Genomic DNA, 21,965 nt, shown 5'->3' with positions numbered 1-21,965 from the left:
AGGCTTGGATTAAATCGGGGGATTGCAGGGTTGCATAGCTCGAAGGGCCGGAAGGGCCTATCCCGCGCTGAATGGTGCAAGTTGTAGTGGTGCTGGCTGAGCGAGAATGGCAGAGACTTGTAACTTGTATCTGGTCCAAGTAGAAAAAGTGTACATAGAACATAGAACAGTACAGCACAGGACTGTTTGCACCATAACAGTAAAAAACAAATTTAAAACACCCAAACACTAATCCCTCCAACCTACTCCATGGCCATATCCCTCCATCTTCCTCATATCCGTGTGCCTATCTAAACATCTCTTAAAAGCCTCCAATGTATTTCCCTCTACCACTGTACCGGGCAGCACATTCCAGGAATCCACCACTCTCTGAGCAAAATCTTATCCCTCACGTTCCCCTTGAACCTACCGCATCTTGCCTTCAATGCATGCCCTCTGGTATTAGATATTTCTACCCTGGGAAACAGATACTCCCTGTCTACTCTGTCTATGCCTCTCATAATTTTGCAAAGCTCTATCAGATCTCCCTCCAGCCTCCGAAGCTCTGGAGAAGACATCCCAAGTCTACCTAGCCTTTCATGACAGCTCATGCCCTCCAAATATGAATAAAGGTCGTGAGCAGGAAAGAAAAATGAATGCACAAAATTCAGATGTAAGTGGAGCGCATAGCAGGAAACTTTTCTCAGGCCTGAAATTGGTAACACAAGGGGATATAATTTTAAGGTGATAGGGTGGAGATACGTCTCTACCAAAGGAGGTGTAAGGCGCTCCTTCCTTCTGCTAGCCTGCAGATCACCCTTGGGCAAGGTGTACCACCTGCTTAGCCCCCTGATCAGGGTCACGTGAAGCCGTGGGAGCAGGTGGCGGATGGTCGTCTGAGCAGCTGGTGCATGACACAAGCCCTTGTCATGCGACCACTGACGCCAGGCAGGCAGTCTCTGAAGATATTGATAGTGGCCTTTTGTAAAGACACTGCCCCAGAAGAAAACAACGGCAAATACAGCTGTAGAAAAATTTGCCAAGAACAATAATGGTCAAGACCATGATCGCCCACGTCATACGATATGGCACATGTCATATGTCGTAGATAGTGGGTATGTCAGAGGTAGGTTTTTTTGACCCAGAGAGTGGTGAATACATGGGGCTGTGGTGATGGTCGAGGCAGATACATTTGGGGCACATAAGGAACTCTTAGGCACATGGATGATAGAAAAATGGAGGGCTATGTGGGAGGGAAGGGTTAGATTGATCGTGGAGTGGGTTAAAAAGTCAGCGCAATCTCATGGGCCTGTGCTGTAATGTAATGTTCTATGTTCTATAAAACACTGTGGATGCAGGGAGTCTGAAATAAAAATAAATGTTGTATATTACAATAAAATAATCTGCATCTCTGCTCCAGTAATATTAATATGAAACCAAAGTCTCAAACTGGCTATAGGGGTTGCTGCAGAGTGAGTGGTGGACAATGATCTGCTAAAAGGACTTCTCCATGGAGGTTGGAGTAAAAGTTTGTTTAGTCAGTGCAGAACATGACAGAGTGCCCGGGACACCTGCAACTCTTGCAAATCTAATCAGTGGTACATTGATCCTGTTGATTCATGTGTGTCCATGAGATACGTGTGTTATCTTCAAGTTAAGTGGCTGGAATGAATAATTAATGCAGTGGAAATACAGAGCTGCCAGTTGCCAGTGTTTTATCTGCAGTTTGAATTGCTGAGTTAATTGCAGCACTTTAACAGGAGCTTTCTCCAGGGAGCCCTACATATTAGATGGGATCTTGCTGACCGATAACCAGTGATTCCAAACGCTATGTTTGCCAACTCTCCAACTCCTCTCCATGCCCAATCCCAGGTGGGCATTCGAGGGGTCCTGCGGGTCAGACCCAGTTGCCTCATATAGTCTACAGTGGGATGCTGCCAAACTGCTGGAGGAGTCCAGAAGTACTTTGGTGTGACTCCTCAGCTTCAAAAGCCGATGCCTCAGAAAAGTGGCACCTGTCGTTAAGAACACTCATCATTCCGGACCTGCCATCTTCTCATCATTAGCATCAAGGAGGAGGTACAGGAGCCCGAGGGGACACACTCAGTATCTTAAGAACATCTTCTTCCTTTGAGTTCACATCATGGATGGCCTCACTTGGTCCCTCAATTTCACCTTCGTGAATAAGAAGGCAGGGCAGTGCCTCTACTTCCTAAGGAAGCGAAGTTCCCACTCCCCCATCTTCACCGAATTTTACAAGAGTAGCATTGAGAACATCCTGACAAGCTGCATCTCCATCTGGTATGGAAGCAGCTGAGCATCGGATCAGAAGTCCCTACAAAGAACTGTGAGAATGGCTGAGAAGATCATAGATGTCTCCCTACCATCCATCAGGGACATTTATCAGGAGTGCTGCGCTCTCCGGGCCCTTAACATTATCAAAGATCCCACCAATCCACCCAGCATCCTCTTTGACTTTCTACCATCAGGCAGGAGACTCTGATGCATAAAAACAAAAACGGTCAGGATGGGGAACAGCTTCTTCCCTCAGGCCATTAGGCTTCTGAATTCCCTGCCGCATCGTATTTGAAAGTGTCACCAGTTAATTTGTTCCGTACTTTATAATATTTAATTTATGTCCTTTACTTTGTTTATTTATGTGTAATTCATCTGTAGATTTTGTCCTTACTTTCATAAGTCATTGTGTGTTCTAGGTACTGCAGTGCTTTACACACTGGTTTGATACATTATCTAATTTGACTGTACATGTATGTAGTTAAATGACAATAAGCTTGACTTCTTCCCCACTGCCATCAGATTTCTGAATGGACAATTAATTCATGTACAGTATCTCACAACTTTTTGTGCTCTTTTTGCACTAGATAGAGAGAGAGAGAGAGACAGTGTGTGTGTGTGTATATATAAAATTGTAATTTATAGTTCCTTTATTATGTATTGCAATGAATTGTTGCCTCAAAACAAATTTCACGACATATGCCTATGATCTTAAACCTGATTCTGATTTTCATTGAACCCTTGAAAGATCGGTGAAGAGCAAAATTACGAGGGATGTAGATAGGGTAAATACAAGCAGGTTTTTTGCTCTGAGGTTGGGTGAGACTAGAACTAGAGGTCATGGGTTAAGGTTAATGGGTTGAGCTGTAGTTGATGTCCTGCAGGATAAAGGGAAAAAAAAACTGTCCATTTTGTTTTCATGTTTGTAATTACTCAGTATTGTTTCAATTAATTTTAGTTTCGAACTGTATTTAATTCTTTACTTAATTCAATCCCATTTTGGGATTGGAATTGGTACAGTATTGGTTTATTTTTGTTACAGGTACTAAGGTGCAATGGAACACTCATAACACGCTGGAGGAACTCAGCAGGTCGGGCAGCATCTGTGGAAACAATGAGTCGATGTTTCAGGTCGGAACCCTTTGACAGGATTCAAAGTCCTGACGAAGGGTTCCGGCCCAAAACGTCAACTCATCGTTTCCACGGATGCTGCCCGACCTGCTGAGTTCCTCCAGCGTGTTGTGAGTGTTGCTTTGATCTCAGCACCTGCAGATTATTTTGTGTTTAAGGTGAAATGGAAAACTTGTCTTGCGTACCGTTCATATAAATCAATTCAGTGCAGAGTGCATTGAGGTTGAACAAGGTAAAACAATGGCAGAGTGCAGAATGAAGAGTAACAGGACACAGAAGGTGTAGTGCAGGTAGAAGTAAGGAGTAAGATCATAACGAGGTAGACTGTGAGGTCAAGAGTCCATCTTATCATAACTATGGAAACATTCAACAGTCTTGTAACAGCGGGGTAGAAGCTGTCTTTGAGCCTGGTGGTACGTGCTTTCCGGCTTTGGTAGTTTTGAAAGAATGTCTGGGGGAAGTGGGGTCTTTGATTGTGCTGGCTGCTTTGCTGAGGCAGCAAGAAGTGTAGGGAGAATCCATGGAGGGGAGGCTGGATTTCATGAGGTGTTGACGTGTGTCCACAACTCTCTGCGGTTTCCTGGTCACAGACAGAGCAGCTTCCACACCAAGCCATGATGTGGTGCACTGATAAAAATCAGTAAGAGCAGACTGGGTCATGCCAAATTTATCTGGCCTCCTGAGCAAGTAGAGATGTTGGTGAGCTTTCTTGGCTTTGATGTGTATGTGGTTGGACCAGGGCACGCTATTGGTGATGTTCATTCCTAGGACTTTGAAGCTCTCAGTCCTCTTGATCTTTGCACCAACTGTACAGGACCAAACAGATATCTCCCCCACCCATCCCCATTTTTCGTGGCTCCAAGAGTCAGAGACCCTCTCAGTGCGGAGGGCTGGAGCCTGTCCTTGGGGGCCCCTGGGGTGAAGCGAGTTAGTGTCACGCCCTGTAACAGACTCGGGTTCAGATTTATTTATCACATGTATGTTGAAACATACAGTGAAATGTGTTGTTTGTGCCAACAATCAACACACCCAAGATTGTATTGGGGTCAGGCCACAAGTGTCGTCACACATACTGGTGCCAACATAGCACGTCCACAATGTTTACCGGGACAACGCAAGTAGAACAAACAGGACAACAACAGCAAAGCCCCTCTCCCTCCCCAACGCCCTCTCCCTTGCTCTCTCCCTCTCTCACTCCCCCCACTCTGCCCCTCTCTCACTACCCCACTCTCCCCCTCCCCCACTACCCCACTCTCCCACTCCCCCACTCTCCCCCTCTCTCACTACCCCACTCTCCCCCTCCCCCACTCCTCCCACTCTCCCCCTCCCCCACTCTCCCCCTCTCTTACTACCCCACTCTCCCCCTCCCCCACTCCACCCCTGTCTCGCTCCGCCACACTCCCCCACCTCATACAGGCCACCTCCGGGACTCCCCAGGGATGCATGTTTCAGAAACCCAGGAGAGGGTGCAGAGAGAGCTCACTGCCACCCTCATTTGTCCGGATCAACAGCCCGACTGGGACCTCTTACCCAAGCAACGACAGCACTCAGGAATGCTGCTTCCCCTCAAGATGGCACTCTGCTGCCTGCCTCGACCTTGGTTGTTCTTGCTGTTCACCCACTCTGACTCGTAGGGAGATAACCCCTGCATGTTAATTGCTGACTGCATTTTGCCCACAGTTCAAACTACTGCCAATTCTTCTTGCCATGGGCAGAAATCAACACACAAAAATCCGTCACTGAATTTTCCCTTGTTCTGCTGTCCTCTTGGGATATCTAGCATCAATTCTGGGCCAAATGCAATGAGCTGTAGTAGCATCATGTGTTGACACTGGGTCCTGTGTCTGATTTTTCAGGCTCACGCTGGAAGGCAATGTCAAATATTGAGAAGCAACCCTACTACGAGGAGCAGGCAAGGCTGAGTCGTCAGCACCTGGAGAAGTATCCAGACTACAAGTACAAGCCTCGGCCAAAGCGGACCTGCATCGTGGACGGGAAGAGACTGAGAGTCGGGGAATACAAAGCACTGATGAAATACAGACGGCAGGAAGTGCAGCAGTGTTACTCTGTCGGGTGAGTAGATGCAGCAGCAATGAGGAAAACTTTTTCCAAGTCAGGATGAACTTCAGTGACCACCAGCAGTTGCCGTTGAACTGGGTGCCACACCCTGTCACCTCCTGGGGCAGCTGAGACCCCATGTAGATCAGGAGTCACCTTGGCCTGCTTAGGTAGAAGTGGAATGCCAGTAGCTCCATAATCATTATTGATAAGAGCCATCGGGGACAGCACTGTGGTGCAGCTGCCTCACAACACTATAGAAACCTCAGTTCAACCCACATCTCTGGTGCTGACTGTGTGGAGTTTGCAGGTTCTCTCTATAACCACATGGGGACCAGCTGGGTGCTCCAGCCTCCTTCCACCTCCCAAATTCAGCAGAATTGAAGGCCTCACCTTTCACCTGCCTGTTTATACCTCTTCATCAACTTCTTATCCTAACTTCAGCCTCCTTCCTCTCCAGTCCTGATGAAGGGTCTCAGCCCAAAATGCCAAATGGTTATTCCCCTCCGTAGATGCTGGCTGACCTGCTGAGTTCCTCCAGCATTTTGTCTGCGTGTGTGTTGGGATATTTGCCCCGTGGTGTGCAGCTGAATGGTAGAATCTTGGGAAGAAGAAATGAGAATGCAGGGAGAAAGCATGGGATCGGTGCAGTCGATTTTTGGTGTGAACTTGATGGGCTGAATAGCCTGTTTCTATGCTGTACGATTCCGTAGTTAAATTGGAGAAGCAAGCGTTGTTATGGGCTCTGGGTTATTTGTTCGGACAGGAGAATCCAGGCTTGTTCCCCTTCAAGCAGGGGAGGTTGAGAGGGCATCTGACAGAGGTATTTAAAAATCATGAAGGATCTGGTCAGATGGGAAAGAAACTATTCTTGAAGGACGGGCGAAGAACAAGAGGGCACGAAAGGAAGGTGATTGGTCGCCAAAGGTTCTTCCACCAGAAAGCTGCCTACAAGAGCTCCCATACGGCTGAGAACCTCATCATTTTGGAATGATTTAAGGGATTCCAAGCCTAAGCTGTATTAATAGATAATTAATTAATATTGCTCTGAAGTTATTTGATCATATTTCAGTCTTGACAATAGTCATAGTCATACTTTATTGATCCCAAGGGAAATTGGGTTTCGTTACAATTGCACCAACCAAGAACAGTATAAATATAGCAATATAAAACCATAAATAATTAATTAATAATATATAAATTATGCCAGGAAATAAGTCCAGGACCGGCCTATTGGTTCAGGGTGTCTGACCCTCCAAGGAAGGAATTGTAAAGTTTGATGGCCACAGGCAGGAATGAGTCTCTGGCTGAATGTACTCCTGTGCCCAACCAGTACATTATGTAGTGGATGGGAGACATTGTCCAAGGTGGACAGCATCCTCTTTTCAGACACCACTGTGAGAGGGTCCAGTTCAATCCCCACAACATCACTGGCCTTACGAATGAGTTTGTTGATTTTGTTGGTGTCTGCTACCCTCAGCCTGCTGCCCCAGCACACAACAGCAAACATGATAGCATTGGCCACCACAGACTCGTAGAACATCCTCAGCATCGTCCGACAGATGTTAAAGGACTTCAGTCTCCTCAGGAAATAGGGATGGCTCTGACCCTTCTTGTAGGCAGCCCAATAGGCTGGGATTGTCGTCTTTGGAGCAGAGGAAGCTGAAGAGGGACCTGATTGAGCTATACCAAATTCTGAGGGGCATAGATAGGGGAGAGGGTGAGAGACCTTTCTTCCCTCACTGGAGAGATGTCTAAAAATACCAGTTTTAAGCAGATGGCTTAATCACAGAAGCTTAAACACGTTGGTGGTATCTATAGGAGGCGATGGCTCCAGGTGGCAACATTTGTCATCAAAGATCTCCATCATCCAGGCCATACAATTTTTACACAGCTTTTATCGGCCAGCAGGTACAGAAGCCTGAAGTCCCAATAACTGCTACTTCCCTTTAACCACTACTTCCCTTTAACCATGTAGTTCCTGAACCAACCAGCAAAACCCTAACCACTCACTGTCACCACACTGTGACCATTTTCAATGAAAGAGATTCTGCAGATGCTAAAAATCTTGAGCAGGGTGTATAAAGAACTGGAATAACCCAGAAAGTGAGGCAGCATTTATGAAGGGGAATACAGCTGATGTTGCAGGCTGAGACCTTTCATCACGACTCATGACTATTTTAACCAAAGTTCGAAGTACATTTATTATCAAAGTATGACGGTTATACAACCTTCAGATTTGTCTCCTAACAGGCAGCCATGAAGCTCAGAGCAGAGCAGAGAGCTGAACCGTCCCATCCCTTGCCCTGACACCCTGACCTTTACACAAACAAGAGAAAATCTGCAGATGCTGGAAATCCGAGCAACACACACAAAATGCTGGAGGAACTCCGCAGGCCAGGCAGCATCTATGGAAAAGAGTCAACAGTCGACCTTTCGGGCCGAAACCCTTCAGTAGGAGTGGCCTTTTCAATGACTTTGCACTTGATAGAGAATCTTAGAGCATGTAAAAAGGACTTTGGCCCAACTTGTCCCTGCCAACTGTGTGGCTTGTAGATCTAAACACACCTGCCCACGTTTGGTCCACGGCCCTTGAACCTCTCCTATCCACATACATATCTAAATGGCTTTCAAACAATATTAATTTATCTACTATTTCTGACAGTTCATTCAAAATCTCACCACCCTTTGCATGAAGAAGCTACCCCAATGTCTCTTTTAAACCTGTGCCACCTGTTGTTAGCACCTCCTCCCTGTGAAATAGACTTTAGTTTTCTAATTGCGTATAATTCTGTATAATTTATGTTTGATTTGGGCATGTGGCCAAGAGGTTAAGGCATTCGTCTTGTGATCTGAAGGTCGCTAGTTCGAGCCTCAGCTGTGGCAGCGTGTTTGTGTCTTTGAGCAAGGCACTTAACCACACATTGCTCTAGTGTCTGTATGAGGAGTGGCGCCCCACACAGACTTCCAATCTACACCCTGTAAGGCATGAAAATGCCCGACACAGGCCTCTCAATGTCTGAGTTCACGCTCCCTCCCTATGTTTGATTTGTACTTTCATTATATATGTTTGTGTATCTGATGTTTTGTGCCTGAGATGCTGAGGCAAGTCAGCTTTGCCATTGCAAATGTTTCTTCATGTACTTGTGCATGTGACAATAAGCTCAACTCTGAATTGGACTAAGGTGAGAAGTAGAAACATTGGTGGGGTAGAGGCTTCCTGAGGAAGATCTTTCATCCAGAGAATGGTTAGAATCTGAAGCCCGTTGCTCGAGAAGGTAATGGAGGGTAGGCACATCTAAGAAGTACCTGGACCAGCACATGGGTCCCAAGACTGCAGACTAAAGCCTGGTTTATACTTCTGCATTAACTGGATGCCGTAACCTACGCAAGTAGCCTTTGGGCGTTGGTGTGTCTGCGTCGCTCGGCAATTCGCGCACGTCATGCATGCACACTCACCTGCCCACGCAAGGCTTCATGGTCATGGTAGTCTCGGGGTAAATAAGACAGAAGCGTCTTTTTTTCGTAAAAGCGAAATGTGTCCTCCATAATTACGGAGGCTTGTAAAGCTTTATGGAAAGCATTGCAGCCAGAGTTCCTTCCCTGCCCTTCAGTCGCCCAGTGGGAAGCTATTGCAGCGTAGGAGGAAATGCGATGCTACCAAGCGGACCAATCATAGCTCTTGCGTTCTGTGTTGCCACGACGCGCGGTTACATTTTGAGAGAGGTGCGCATCGCAGCAATGCAAGCTCACACGTAGGGTTCCGCATCGGCTTTGCGGCGACGCAGACCTTACGGCGATGCGTTGACGCTGAAGTATAAACCAGGTTTTAGTGCTGGTAAATGGGATTGGCAGACATGGTCAGTATGGATGTGGTGGGCCAAAGGGCCTGTTTCTATGAGCTGATGAAACATTCACTATATTTCCCACCGCTCGCTTCCACAGGCAGCAAGACCAAGTTCACCTTCACCCCTCGGAGGTGATGTACCCCGGACAGCTGGGGATGAGCTCCGTACCGCTACAGCAGGCAGTGTCGGAACAGTACCGGGCCTGCAGCCCTGACCCCAGCATGCCTGTGATCCTGAACACGCGGAGCCTCAAGTCAGAGCAGGCGGACATGAAGGAAGCGCAGCTCTCCGAAGCCAACGGGGAGATGTACGAGTATGGCGAGGAGGACGATTCCGATGTGGAATATCGCAGTGATGGCGAGCATGTCGTGCTGACCGACTAATGGCAGCCATCACTCTGTCAGTGAACGATTTGAACCCTTTCCAGCGATAGCTGGGCCAGTGTGTTTCTCCTGTCCTCCCCTGGCTGAGCAGAGCAGCCTGGGAAGGTCTTACTGATCAGATCTGGGAATGGAGGGCAGATTGGGGCATTGAGTGGGGAGGAGGCCATTAATCTGCCCTCAGGTTCATCGCAAATATGCTCACTTCATGGAGCTTTGAAGGACACCACGATGGAAGGTAGAGGTCAGTGAGCTAGGATGTTGTGAGTGCGGTCAGGACAGATGAAACATCTCCTGTATACGATTACTCGGGTCTCCCGTCTACTCCTTTGTTTCAGTCCAGGACTTGAAGTTCACACAGCCCAGTTAATTGATGATTTGTAGGACTTTCCCCAACAACAGAGTCCAGTCCCATGACAAGAGGGCACCACACCCACCATGTCTTTGAAAGCCCTTGCAATGAGCTTTCCAGTTGCTCCTTTCCCCAGAGGCTTAGGACTTATTCCTTTGCAAATATATATCCAGATATCCCAAACCTGGCTCCACTACTTACTGTGGATGAGCTGGGCAATTCTATTCTATCAAGACTGGCTGCAAAGTGATCCATGATCCCAGTCCTTTCACTGGCATCCAGCTTGACCATGGTTGTTGTTCTATGAACCATTCTCCCAACCCCTACTCTGACCCTAGTTTCTGTCAAGTGCACGCCCAAGGGAGACAGTGGAACATACTTCCACAGAGCTAGTGTGGACACAGCCTCCCTGTCACCAGAGCATTAACATCCAACGTAAGCAGAAGAGATTCTGCAGATGCTGGCAATCCAGAGCAACGCTCACACACACACACAAGGTGCTGCAGGAGCTGAGCAGATCAGGCAGCACCAATGGAGAGGAATAAACAGTCGACATCTCCAGGCCGAGACTCTTCAACAGGACATCTTACCTTCCAATTCACGGTTACGCCTGTGAGACCGAAGTACAACTTCCTTTAGCTGCTTTCCTGGACGAGACCGTGCCCACAGCCATGGTCATTTTCTACATCTCCACTCGTGTCATGGACCCGTCGAGTCGTGCACCTTCCACCCATCTCATTCATGCTGACTGTGTCGCTCTGTGAGATAATCCTATCTGCCCACATTTGGTCCAGGGCCCTCTAAACCTCTCCTGTCCAGGAACTTTTAAGTACATGGCTTTTAAGTGCTGCTCATGTGCCCACCTCAACCACCGTTTCCGGCAGCTCACTCCAGCCTTTATGTGAAGAGGTTGACACTGACGTCCCTTTTGGACCTCCTGCCTCTGATCTTAAACCTATGCTTTCTTGTTTTTAACACCAGCTCCCTGGGAAATAGACTATATGCCTTCACCCTGTCTCATGATCTTATATACCTCTATCAGGTCACCCCCCCACACCCCCATCTCCTCCATTCAAGGGGATGAAGTCCTAGTATATGTAGCCTCTCCTTGTAGCTCAGGTCCCCATTGTCCAGGCAATATCTTGGTAAGAGTCAAATCCAATTAGAGCTCTCATATGCTGGCAGATTCAAATCCTCCCACCATTTCCCCCTCCTCCTCTGTTTTCCTAGCAGCCTTTTTATTGGCCACAGGTGGGGACAAACCCCTTATTTTTGTACTTTCATGGGGATTGTAGCCTGATACTGGACTGTCTCTACAGTCGTAGATGGAATGGATTGCTCTAGTTTTATAGTTGACACCCTGTCCCTGCCAGCCAGTCAAGTTGGAATGAGCTGCTCTCTTGGTCACGCGGTGCAGGAGAAAGCTGGCCTGATTGGATGGGAAAAATTCCCACTGCATGCTGGACACAGACACTCCTCAAATACTGCTGTTCCCTCAGGTACTCAATGGTATGTTTTGAAAAAAAAAGATGTCAATATTTGTATAAAGAGTTAAAAAAAAAATGTAAGATTGCGACCTGTTTACTGTGTGTTTGTGTGTATGTGTGCGTGCATGCGCGAGAATATTTTCTAACTGCAAGGGCATTCTTCAGTTTCTCCTCCTCCAGGTCTCAGCTGAGAAATGGCTGTCAATACAGGGCTTTAATTTATTTTGTTTCCAGGGTCTATTAAACGTTTCTGCCCTGGTCATTCTGTTTCCATTCAGTCCAAGAGAGCTTGGTGTGGGGGTATTCAGAGACCTTTGACTCACGTTAAAGGAGCCTCTACCTAAACTACAGCAACTTTGAGAGAGGTTTTTCTAAATTGTATTTGCTGTAATCTTTATACTTTCTACTTTTCTCTTTACTCTAATTAGATAATGTTTTCCAGAGAATGGGGAGGTAGCATAAACACATTGGTATTTGGAGCAACACACACAAAATGCTGGAGGAACTCAGCAGGCCGGGCAGCATCTATGGAAAAGAGTCAACAGTCGACATTTCAGCCCAAGACCAGTCCTGGTGAAGGTTCTTGGCCCGAAATGTCAACTGTTTACTTTTTTCCACAGATGTTGCCCGGCCTCCTGAGTTCTTCCAGCATTTTGTGTGTGTTGCCGGGACTTCCAGCATCTGCAGAGTTTCTCTTGTTGGTGTTTGGAGGCTGGCTGTCAAACTGTATTTGATGATGCTCCTGTAAAGCAGGTTTTGAAGGTGTGTTACTGCAAAAGCTTTTGCTGCCAGGCTGTTGTAAATTGACATCAGTAACACTTGGGAATGGTGGATACTCTGATCACAGACTGGCAAGTCGATGCATTGATCTCAGACATGCTAAGGATGGCCTGCAGACACTTAGGGCAATGTGACTTTTCTATACTCATCTATCTATCTATCTATCTATCTCCATCTCTCCATCTCTCTCTCTCTCTCCATCTCTCTCTTTATCTCTATCACACTCTGCCTCTCTCTATCTCTCTTTATCTTTCTCTATCTCTCTATCTGTATCACACTCTTCCTCTATCTCTATCTCTCTGTCACACTCTGTCTCTCCTTCCCCACACCAGCGACCTGTGGAAACCTGATCAATATTCTTTCTGTTTCTGTAGCATCAACTGTCTTCTGTCTGTGCATGTACGTGTGTGTGTGTGTGTGTGTGTGTGTGTGTGTGTGTGTGTGTGTGTTTGCATGCTTCCTCTGCCCTGAGCAAATTGTGTGCAATTGTATTGTATAGACCAGTCAATGCAAGTTGTTGCAGAATAATGTTACAAAGAAATTAAACTTGTAATACTTTTTTTTAAATCAACTTTTTCAGTGTTTTTAGTTTCTGTTAATTTGGGAGGGAGGAAAGATTGGAAGCCAGTTGTGAAATACAGTTCCCTTAGCGTGAAGTTTTACCTCCTTTTGAGATTTTGGGTTTGGAGTGACAGATCAAGATTTCTCTGTTACATGGCGTGAGACCTTATCAGACTTTTAATTTAAGTGTACGTTTGTTCTCTTTGTGACCTGCTCCACATGGGTCCTCTCAAATGCTTGTACGTAGATCGTACTGAATTCATTACCAAAAGCTGTTGTGGCATGACAGCATTTTGCTTAAGATGAAAATTGGATATAAAAAATTGACAATGTGAATCTGTTTTGATTTATACAGTGTAATATATGACCATGCTTCTGTTAACAAGAGAAGAGATCTCCCATTAGGGGTGGTTTAAATTTATTAGTACATTCAAAATAAAGTAGAAAATGACAACTATTTGTTCCCTTTGAGTTTTATTTCCTGACTTCAGTTGCAAAACTAGAAGGTGTTTTGACTTGGGGATTGAAATCGGAAAAAGCGTTGGAGAAGTTCTTCAGGTCAGGCAGCATCAGCTGAGGTAGAAACAATTCAGGTCCTCTCTCCATATATGGTACAGAGAACACAGCCAGCAAGGAGCTTCAGAGTGGACTTAGCAGAGCTAGAAGGGGACATGGGAGTAGGATTAAAGAAAATCCCAAGGCATTCTACACCTACGTGAAGAACAGCAGGATGGTCAGTGAGTGTTGGTAAATGCGATGTTAGCATTCATTTCTAGAGGTCTAGAATATAAAAGCAAGGATGTAATATTGAGGTTTATAAAGCACTGGTGAGACCTCACTTGGAGTATTGTGAGCAGGTTTGCACCCCTTATCTTAGAAAGGATGTGCTGCAAATAGAGAGGGTTCAAAGAAGGTTCATGAAAATGATTCCAGGGTTGAACGGCTTGTCATATGAAGACTGTTTGATGACTCTGAAATTCAGAAGATTGAGGGGTGTCCTCGTTGAAGCCTATTGAATGGTCTTGCAAGAGTGGATGTGGAGTGGATGTTTCCTATGGTGGGAGAATCAAAGACCAGAGGTCACAGCCTCAGAATTGAGGGACATCCTTTTAGAACAGAGAGAAGGAAAATTTTCTTCAGCCAGAGAGTGGTGAATGTGTGGAGGCCAAGCCTTTATGTATTTATAAGACAGAGGTTGATAGATTCTTGATTGGTCAGGGCATGAAAGGATATGGGGAGAAGGCAGGAGAATGGTGCTGAGAGGAGAATTGGATCAGCCATGATGAGATGGCAGAGCAGACTTGATGGGCCAAATGGCCTAATTCTGCTCCTATGGATCAAGAGCCTGATGGCTGAAGGGCAGTAACAGTTCCCGAATCTGGTGGTGTAAGTCCTGAGGCTCCCGTACTTTCTTCCTGATGGCAGCAGCGAGAAGAGAGCACGCCTGGGTGATGGAGGTCCCTGATGATGGATGCTGCTTTCCGATGAGGGCGTTTCACGTAGTTGTTCTCAATGTGCCAAAGAGTGGATAGCCAGCACTTTTTCCCGCCAGGGTGTCAGCAATGGCCAATACAAGAGGACATATACTTAAGGAGAGTGGAGGAAAGCTTATGGGAGATATCAGAGGTAGGCTTTTTACACAGAGTGTTGGGAAAGCTCTGCCAGGATGGTGGTAAAGGCTGGTGCATTAGGGACATTTAAGAAACTCTTGGATAGGTACATGGATGAAAGAAAAATAGGGGGAATTGAGCCCTGATCTTCCAATCATTGGCTCTGTAAAGCATTACACTATCTGCTACCTTCGTACTACCTCAGTATACTGCTGCAATGAACTGATCTGTGTGGATGGCAGGCAGAACAAAGTTTTTCTTGTACCGTGGTACATGTGACAAGATTCAAGAATGTTTAATGTCATTTCTGGTACATTAATGTAAAGGAGAATGAAATAATTGTTACTACAGATCTGATGCAGCAGGGAAAAAAATTAGGTAAAGCGCACAATAAATATAATAATACATACATAAGATACTTTATATCCATAGATTGATTGTATGTCCATAAAGTGACGCCAAGCACAGCAGTGTCTGTACAAAAGGTGACTCTGACAGGAAATAACGAAGCAGTGATGGGGGTGGGGGTAGGTGTGGAGGGGTGGGTTAGTGAGTCAGTCACAAACAGGAGAAAACCTGCAGATGCTGGAAATCCAAGCGACACACACAAAACGCTGGAGGAACTCAGCAGGCCAGGCAGGCAGCGTCTATGGAAAAGAGTACAGTCGACGTTTCGGGCCGAAACGACTGGAGGTTTTGATCAGCCTTACTGCTTGGGGAAAGTAACTGGTTTTGAGTCTGGTGGGCCTGGTGTGGATGCTACATAGCCTCCTCCCTGATGGGAGTGGGACAAACAGACCATGAGCAGGGTAGTTGGATTCCATCATGATGTTACCAACCCTCTTCCAGCACCTTTCTGTATCTACGTCCCTTATGGCGGGTAGGCTGGTGCTAGTGATGCATTGGGCAGTTTTGACTTCCCATTATCGAGCCATCTGTCCACTTAAAGGCAATTAAAAGAAATCAGAATGAAGAACATAGTGTACAGTTGCAGAGAGTGCAGGTAGACAAGTAAAGTGCAAAATGAGCTAGATTTGGAGATCTAGCCTTCATCTTCAGCATATGACAATATTTGGGGGGCAGAGTGGCTTCCTCCATCCAATTTATGCGGAGTTGTACAGTGTGGAAACGGCTCCTCCATGCTGACTATGTTGACCCATCTGTCCACAATGGTCAACCTGCCAGAGCTGTGTTGTGGTTAGTCCCTATGAGGAAACTTTTGACAGGGAGTTTTAATTCCACCGTAAGTTCAGAAGCAGACCTTCTTTACAATGGTGGTTTTTTAAACGCAAACAACAGACATTCTGCAGATGCTGGAAATTCAAGCAACACACATAAAAGTTGCTGGTGAACGCAGCAGGCCAGGCAGCATCTCTAGGAAGAGGTACAGTCGACATTTCATGCCGAGACCCTTCGACAGGACTAACTGAAGGAAGAGTGATTAGGGATTTGAAAGTTGGAGTGGGAGGGGGAGATCCAAAATGATAGAAGACAGGAGGGGGAGGGATGGAGCCAAGAGCTGGACAGGTGATAGGCAAAAGGGGATACGAGAGGATCATGGGACAGGAGGTCCGGGAAGAAAGACAGGGGGGGGGGACCCAGAGGATGGGCAAGAGGTATATTCAGAGGGACAGAGGGAGAAAAAGGAGAGTGAGAGAAAGAACGTGTGTATAAAAATAAGTAACAGATGGGGTACGAGGGGGAGGTGGGGCATTAGCGGAAGTTAGAGAAGTCAATGTTCATGCCATCAGGTTGGAGGCTACCCAGACGGAATATAAGGTGTTGTTCCTCCAACCTGAGTGTGGCTTCATCTTTACAGTAGAGGAGGCCGTGGATAGACATGTCAGAATGGGAATGGGATGTGGAATTAAAATGTGTGGCCACTGGGAGATCCTGCTTTCTCTGGCGGACAGAGCGTAGATGTTCAGCAAAGCGGTCTCCCAGTCTGCGTCGGGTCTCGCCAATATATAAAAGGCCACATCGGGAGCACCGGACGCAGTATATCACACCAGCCAACTCACAGATGAAGTGTTGCCTCACCTGGAAGGACTGTTTGGGGCCCTGAATGGTGGTAAGGGAGGAAGTGTAAGGGCATGTGTAGCACTTGTTCCGCTTACATGGATAAGTGCCAGGAGGGAGATCAGTGGGGAGGGATGGGGGGGACGAATGGACAAAGGAGTTGTGTAGGGAGCGATCCCTGCGGAAAGCGGGGGGGGGGGGGAGGGAAAGATGTGCTTAGTGGTGGGATCCCGTTAGAGGTGGCGGAAGTTACGGAGAATAATATGTTGGACCCGGAGGCTGGTGGGGTGGTAGGTGAGGACTAGGGGAACCCTATTCCTAATGGGGTGGCGGGAGGATGGAGTGAGAGCAGATGTACGTGAAATAGGGGAGATGCGTTTAAAAGCAGAGTTGATAGTGGAGGAAGGGAAGCCCCTTTCTTTAAAAAAGGAAGACATCTCCCTCGTCCTAGAATGAAAAGCCTCATCCTGAGACCAGATGCGGCGGAGACGGAGGAATTGCGAGAAGGGGATGGCGTTTTTGCAAGACTTTAAAAAATCCGTGTAAGCGGAACAAGTGCTACACATGCCCTTATACTTCCTCCCTTACCACCATTCAGGGCCCCAAACAGTCCTTCCAGGTGAGGCAACACTTCACCTGTGAGTCGGCTGGGGTGATATACTGCGTCTGGTGCTCCCGATGTGGCCTTTTATATATTGGCGAGACCCGACGCAGACTGGGAGACCACTTTGCTGAACATCTACGCTCTGTCCGCCAGAGAAAGCAGGATCTCCCAGTGGCCACACATTTTAATTCCACATCCCATTCCCATTCTGACATATCTATCCACGGACCCCTCTACTGTAAAGGTGAAGCCACGCTCAGGTTGGAGGAACAACACCTTATATTCCGTCTGAGTAGCCTCCAACCTGATGGCATGAACATCGACTTCTCTAACTTCCGCTAAGGCCCCACCTCTCCCTCGTACCCCATCTGTTACTTATTTTTATACACACATTCTTTCTCTCACTCTCCTTTTTCTCCCTCTGTCCCTCTGAATATACCCCTTGCCCATCCTCTGGGCCCCCCCCCCCCTTGTCTTCCTTCCTGGACCTCCTGTCCCATGATTCTCTCATATTCCCTTTGCCGATCACCTGTCCAGCTCTTGGCTCCATCTCTCCCCCTCCTGTCTTCTCCTATCATTTTGGATCTCCCCCTCCCCTCCAACTTTCAAATCCCTTACTCACTCTTCCTTCAGTTAGTCCTGACGAAGGGTCTCGGCCTGAAACGTCGACTGTACCTCTTCCTAGAGATGCTGCCTGGCCTGCCGCGTTCACCAGCAACTTTGATGTGTGTTACAATGATGGTGATTGGGGCATTGCTGTCCTCTGGTGGGCAACAGTGGCAGTGCACAGTGCAGGTCCTCGAGAGGAAGTATTGGCAAGAGAAACATAACATCAGGTGCTCTTGGTCAAATTATACTTGGGTAGTTCATCAGGGGCCCCAGACATTGGATAGACTCTTTGCCAGCTGTCTATATTTGTGCTGTGTCAGGTTTGGAAGATCGAATTTGCTTTTCCGGGGTGTCATACTCTACATACCCAGCACCCTCTGTGTGGAAGAAGTTGCCTTTAAAGCTTCTCCCTTTTCAGTTTAAACCTCTGTGTGGGGGGGTGGGGGTGTTAGACTGTGGCTATCTACCTTATCTACATCACTCATTTTATAAGGTCACTGCTCAGCCTCCTACACGCCAAAGAGGAAAGTCCCAGCCTATCCAGTCTCTGTGTATCTCAAGCACTCTAGTCTCAGAAGCTTTTTTGTGCTCCCTTTCCAGCTTAATGACATCCTTCCTAGAGCTGGGTAACCAGAGCTGTGCACAATACTCCAAGTGTGCTAATGACCTGCGCAGTTACAACACGACATTCCCAGCCGCTGTCTTCAGTGCCCTGACCGATGACGGAAAGCATGTCCAGAGCCACCTTCTACCCCCACTGCCACTTTCAGGGAACTGTGCTATGTAGCTCTATCTCTAGATCTCTCTCTTCTACAGCACTCTCCAGGGGCCCTATAACGTACTGTTTAACTCATCGTCACAAAATGCTACCATCTTGCAAGTTGTCCGAGTTTATACATTCTTTGCTCTCTTTTTGCATCGCTCATTTATTTATAATGTTTTTCTCTTTTTTCCCTCTCCCCTTATGGGTGGTGTGTATGTGTATTTTTTTTGCTCAGTCTTAGGTCCTCGGCACAGTACCCTTGCTGTTCCTATATAGTACGCTCTTCTGGACCGAGATCTCAGACGTCATTCCGGGATTTGTTGGAGCCATTCTCCAGTCCTGGTGTCACAGCTCCAAGTGCTCCTATCACCACCGGGGTTATTCCGGCTTTAACAGTCCACATCCTTTCCATCTGCTCTTTCAAGCCCTGGTGTTCCTCCAGCTCCTTATATTCTTTCTTCCTGATGTGCAAGGAATCCACTGAAACAATCCAGCACATAGTAGCAGGGTGCATGATGCAGGTGGGGACAGCATACACTGAATGACACAGCCAAGTTGCAGGAGATCTGTACAGGAACGTCTGCACTGAGAATGGATTGGACACTCCCAAGTTCAAATGCGGAACACCTGAGAAGGTAGTGGAGGATTTCAGAGCTGAGACATGTGGGACTTCCACATGATAAGCAGGTACTGGCCAACCAATCAGACATTGTAATACCGGACAAGGAACAGAAGAAAGCAATAGTCATAGATGTGGCAATCCCGAATGACAGTAACACCAGGAAGAAAGAGTATGAGAGGCTGGAGAAATACCAGGGCTTGAAAGAGCAGATGGAAAGGATGTGGAAGGTTAAAGCCAGAGTAATCCCGGTGGTGATGGGAGCACATGAAGCTGTGACTCTGGAGTGGGCGAGCAGCTCCAACAAATCCCAGGAACAGGGCCTACCTCAATAAATAAATATAAAAATAAAATAAACATCTGAGATCTCGGTCCAGGAGAGCGCACTACGAGGAACAGCAAGGATCCTGCGCTGAACCCACAATCTCCCAGGTCCTCCAGGAGAGGATCCAAGATTGAGGGAAAAATACACATACACCCCATAAGGGATGAGAAAATATATTAAATGTGTACATAATATTTAAAAATATATAGTTGTATGTATGTGTGTGTGTGTGTGTATATATATAAAGGGTAACCATAGAAATGTGTGACTGACAGCATTGAAAACCAAGAGGAAGCTACCGGCACGGTGAAGGAAGCCCCGAACACGCCAGAGATGGGAGACCTCCATTGCCGCCCTAAACGCCAGCGGCGCTACGGGCAATAAGTATAAAAATCATTGCAATTTGATAGAAACAGGAAACGGTCCTGTACCCCTCAAACACCGGTGACCACACAGACATTTGGACATCCACGCACGTACAAATGCTTCTTCAGTACCACACTGGAGGGCCAGCTTAGATCTTGTTCTTCCTTCTTAAGTGGGTCTTGAACCAAGAGCCTTCTGGCGCACAGACAGGAGCTAAATGGTAGAATTGTTCTTATAAACCAAGAAACATTTGTCAGACATCTGCAGCTGTTTTATTTGCTCTTTGAAGTATCATATTCAAGTGTTTAGCACTGGTAGATACCACAAGATAACCCAACGGGAAAATTATTAACAATTACTGAAATGAGCTCAACTCTTCTGGTGTCAGCCCTGAAGGATTTAAGGTCACGCTTGTTTATACAGCATGACTACTTAAAAACTTGCACTGAGCTGTCAAACAATGGTTGGGTGATGTTCCAAAAATAATCTGATACAAAATAACAGCTCTCCTAATTTATTTTGAAGTTTTAAATATAATTTATTTTGAAGTTTTAAAAAAAGTTTATTTGAAGTCAAATCCATGTGCCCGAGGTGCAAAATTTGTCAATTTTTGAAAATAAATTGATTTGAATAGTTCAAAAAAGCAAATTAAAATAGATAGGTAGGATTGTGAAGAAAACTTTTGGCACATTGGTCTCCATAAATCAACATATTGAGTACAGGAGATGAGTTGTTATTTTGAAGTTGCATACGAAGTTGGTGAGGCCTAATTGGAGTATTGCGTGCTGTTCTGGTCACCTACCTACAGGAAAGATGGAAACAAAGTTGAAAGAGTACAGAGACAACTTGCAAGGATTTTGCCGGGTCTGGAGGTACAGAGTTACAAGGAAAGATTGAATAAGTTAGGAGTGTATTCTTAAGAACGTTGAAGATTGAGAGGAGATTTGATAGAAGTATACAAAATTATGAGGGGTATAGATAGGGTAAGTGCAAGCAGGCTTTTTCCCCACTGCGATTGGGTGGGGCTACAGCTAGAGGTCATGGGTTAAGGGGGAGCATGAGGGGGAAACTTCTTCACTCAGATGGTCATGAGAGTGTGGAACAAGCTGCCATCTCAAGTAGTGCATGCAAGCTCGATTTCAATGGTTAAGAGTAGTTTGGATAGGTACGTGGATAGTAGGGGTACGGAGTGCCATGACTCTGGTGCGGGTCGATGAAGGAGGCAGTTTCAATGGACTAGATGGGCTGAAGGGCCTGTGTCTGTGATGTACTTCTCTATAACTCTATGACCCCAAAATTGCCTTTGAGAGTCAGCATGGTGCCAGGATTTTCCAGGCTGTGATTCTTGTTCCTTCGTCAGACCCCACTTGAAGTACTGTGTTCCATCCTCACTACAGGAAGGACGTGGATACTATAGAGAGAATGCAGAGGAGATTTACAAGGATGTTGCCTGGTTTGGAGAGCGTCCCTTATGAGAATAGGTTGAGTGAACTTGGCCTTTAATCCTTGGAGCGACGCAGGATGAGGGGTGACCTGATAGAGGTGTATAAGATGATGAGAGGCATTGATTGTGTGGATAGTCAGAGGCTTTTTCCCAGGTCTGAAATGGCTAACACAAGGGGGCATAGTTTTAGGGTGCTTGGAATTAGGTACCGAGGGGATGTCAGGGATAAGTTTTTCACACAGAGAGTGGTGGGTGCATGGAATGCACTGCCAGTGGCAGTGGTGGAAGCGGATACAACAGGGTATTTTAAGAGATTCTCAGATAGGTACATGGAGCTTAGAAAAATAGAGGGCTACACGCTCAGGAAATTCTAGGCAGTTTCTAGAGTAGGTTACATGGTCGGCACAACATTGTGGGCCGAAGGGCCTGTAATGTGCTGTAGATTTCTATGTTCTATGTTCTTCACCAATGGTCTGTCAGAGAGAGCTGCAGAGGGGCATAGTTACAATGTTTAAAATGCATTTAGACAGGTGCAGGTGGGTATAAAAGCCTTATAGTAAGTGAAACATTTTGGTCAGTACAGAGAAACAAGAGAATCTGCTAGAAATTTTGATGATATACTGGAAGAACTCTACAAGTCAGGCAGCATCTATGGAAGAGAATAAACAGTCAATATTTCAGGTCAAGCCCTGATGAAGAATCTTAGCTCAAAATGTCAACTGTTCACTTCCCTCT

At 46.5% G+C, this 21,965-nt stretch overlaps 1 protein-coding gene across 7 annotated transcripts in view; it reads left to right on the top strand.

The window, feature by feature from the left end:
• sox13 (SRY-box transcription factor 13) overlaps nucleotides 1-12,064 on the top strand; it is a 144,234-nt gene extending 132,170 nt beyond the window's left edge. For all 7 annotated transcript variants that reach the window (XM_072278795.1, XM_072278800.1, XM_072278799.1 and 4 more), the window contains 2 exons: nucleotides 5,262-5,478; nucleotides 9,409-12,064. In XM_072278795.1, the coding sequence (XP_072134896.1) occupies nucleotides 5,262-5,478; nucleotides 9,409-9,694 (503 nt within the window). In that variant the 3' untranslated portion in view covers nucleotides 9,695-12,064. The remainder of the gene's footprint in view (nucleotides 1-5,261; nucleotides 5,479-9,408) is intronic.
• The last annotated feature ends 9,901 nt before the right edge of the window (nucleotides 12,065-21,965 follow it).

This window comes from Mobula birostris, chromosome 14 (assembly GCF_030028105.1).
Source record: "Mobula birostris isolate sMobBir1 chromosome 14, sMobBir1.hap1, whole genome shotgun sequence".
NCBI lineage: Eukaryota > Metazoa > Chordata > Chondrichthyes > Myliobatiformes > Myliobatidae > Mobula > Mobula birostris.
The sequence above is the reverse complement of the archived record's forward strand: the minus strand, read 5'-3'. Positions and strand labels throughout refer to the sequence as shown.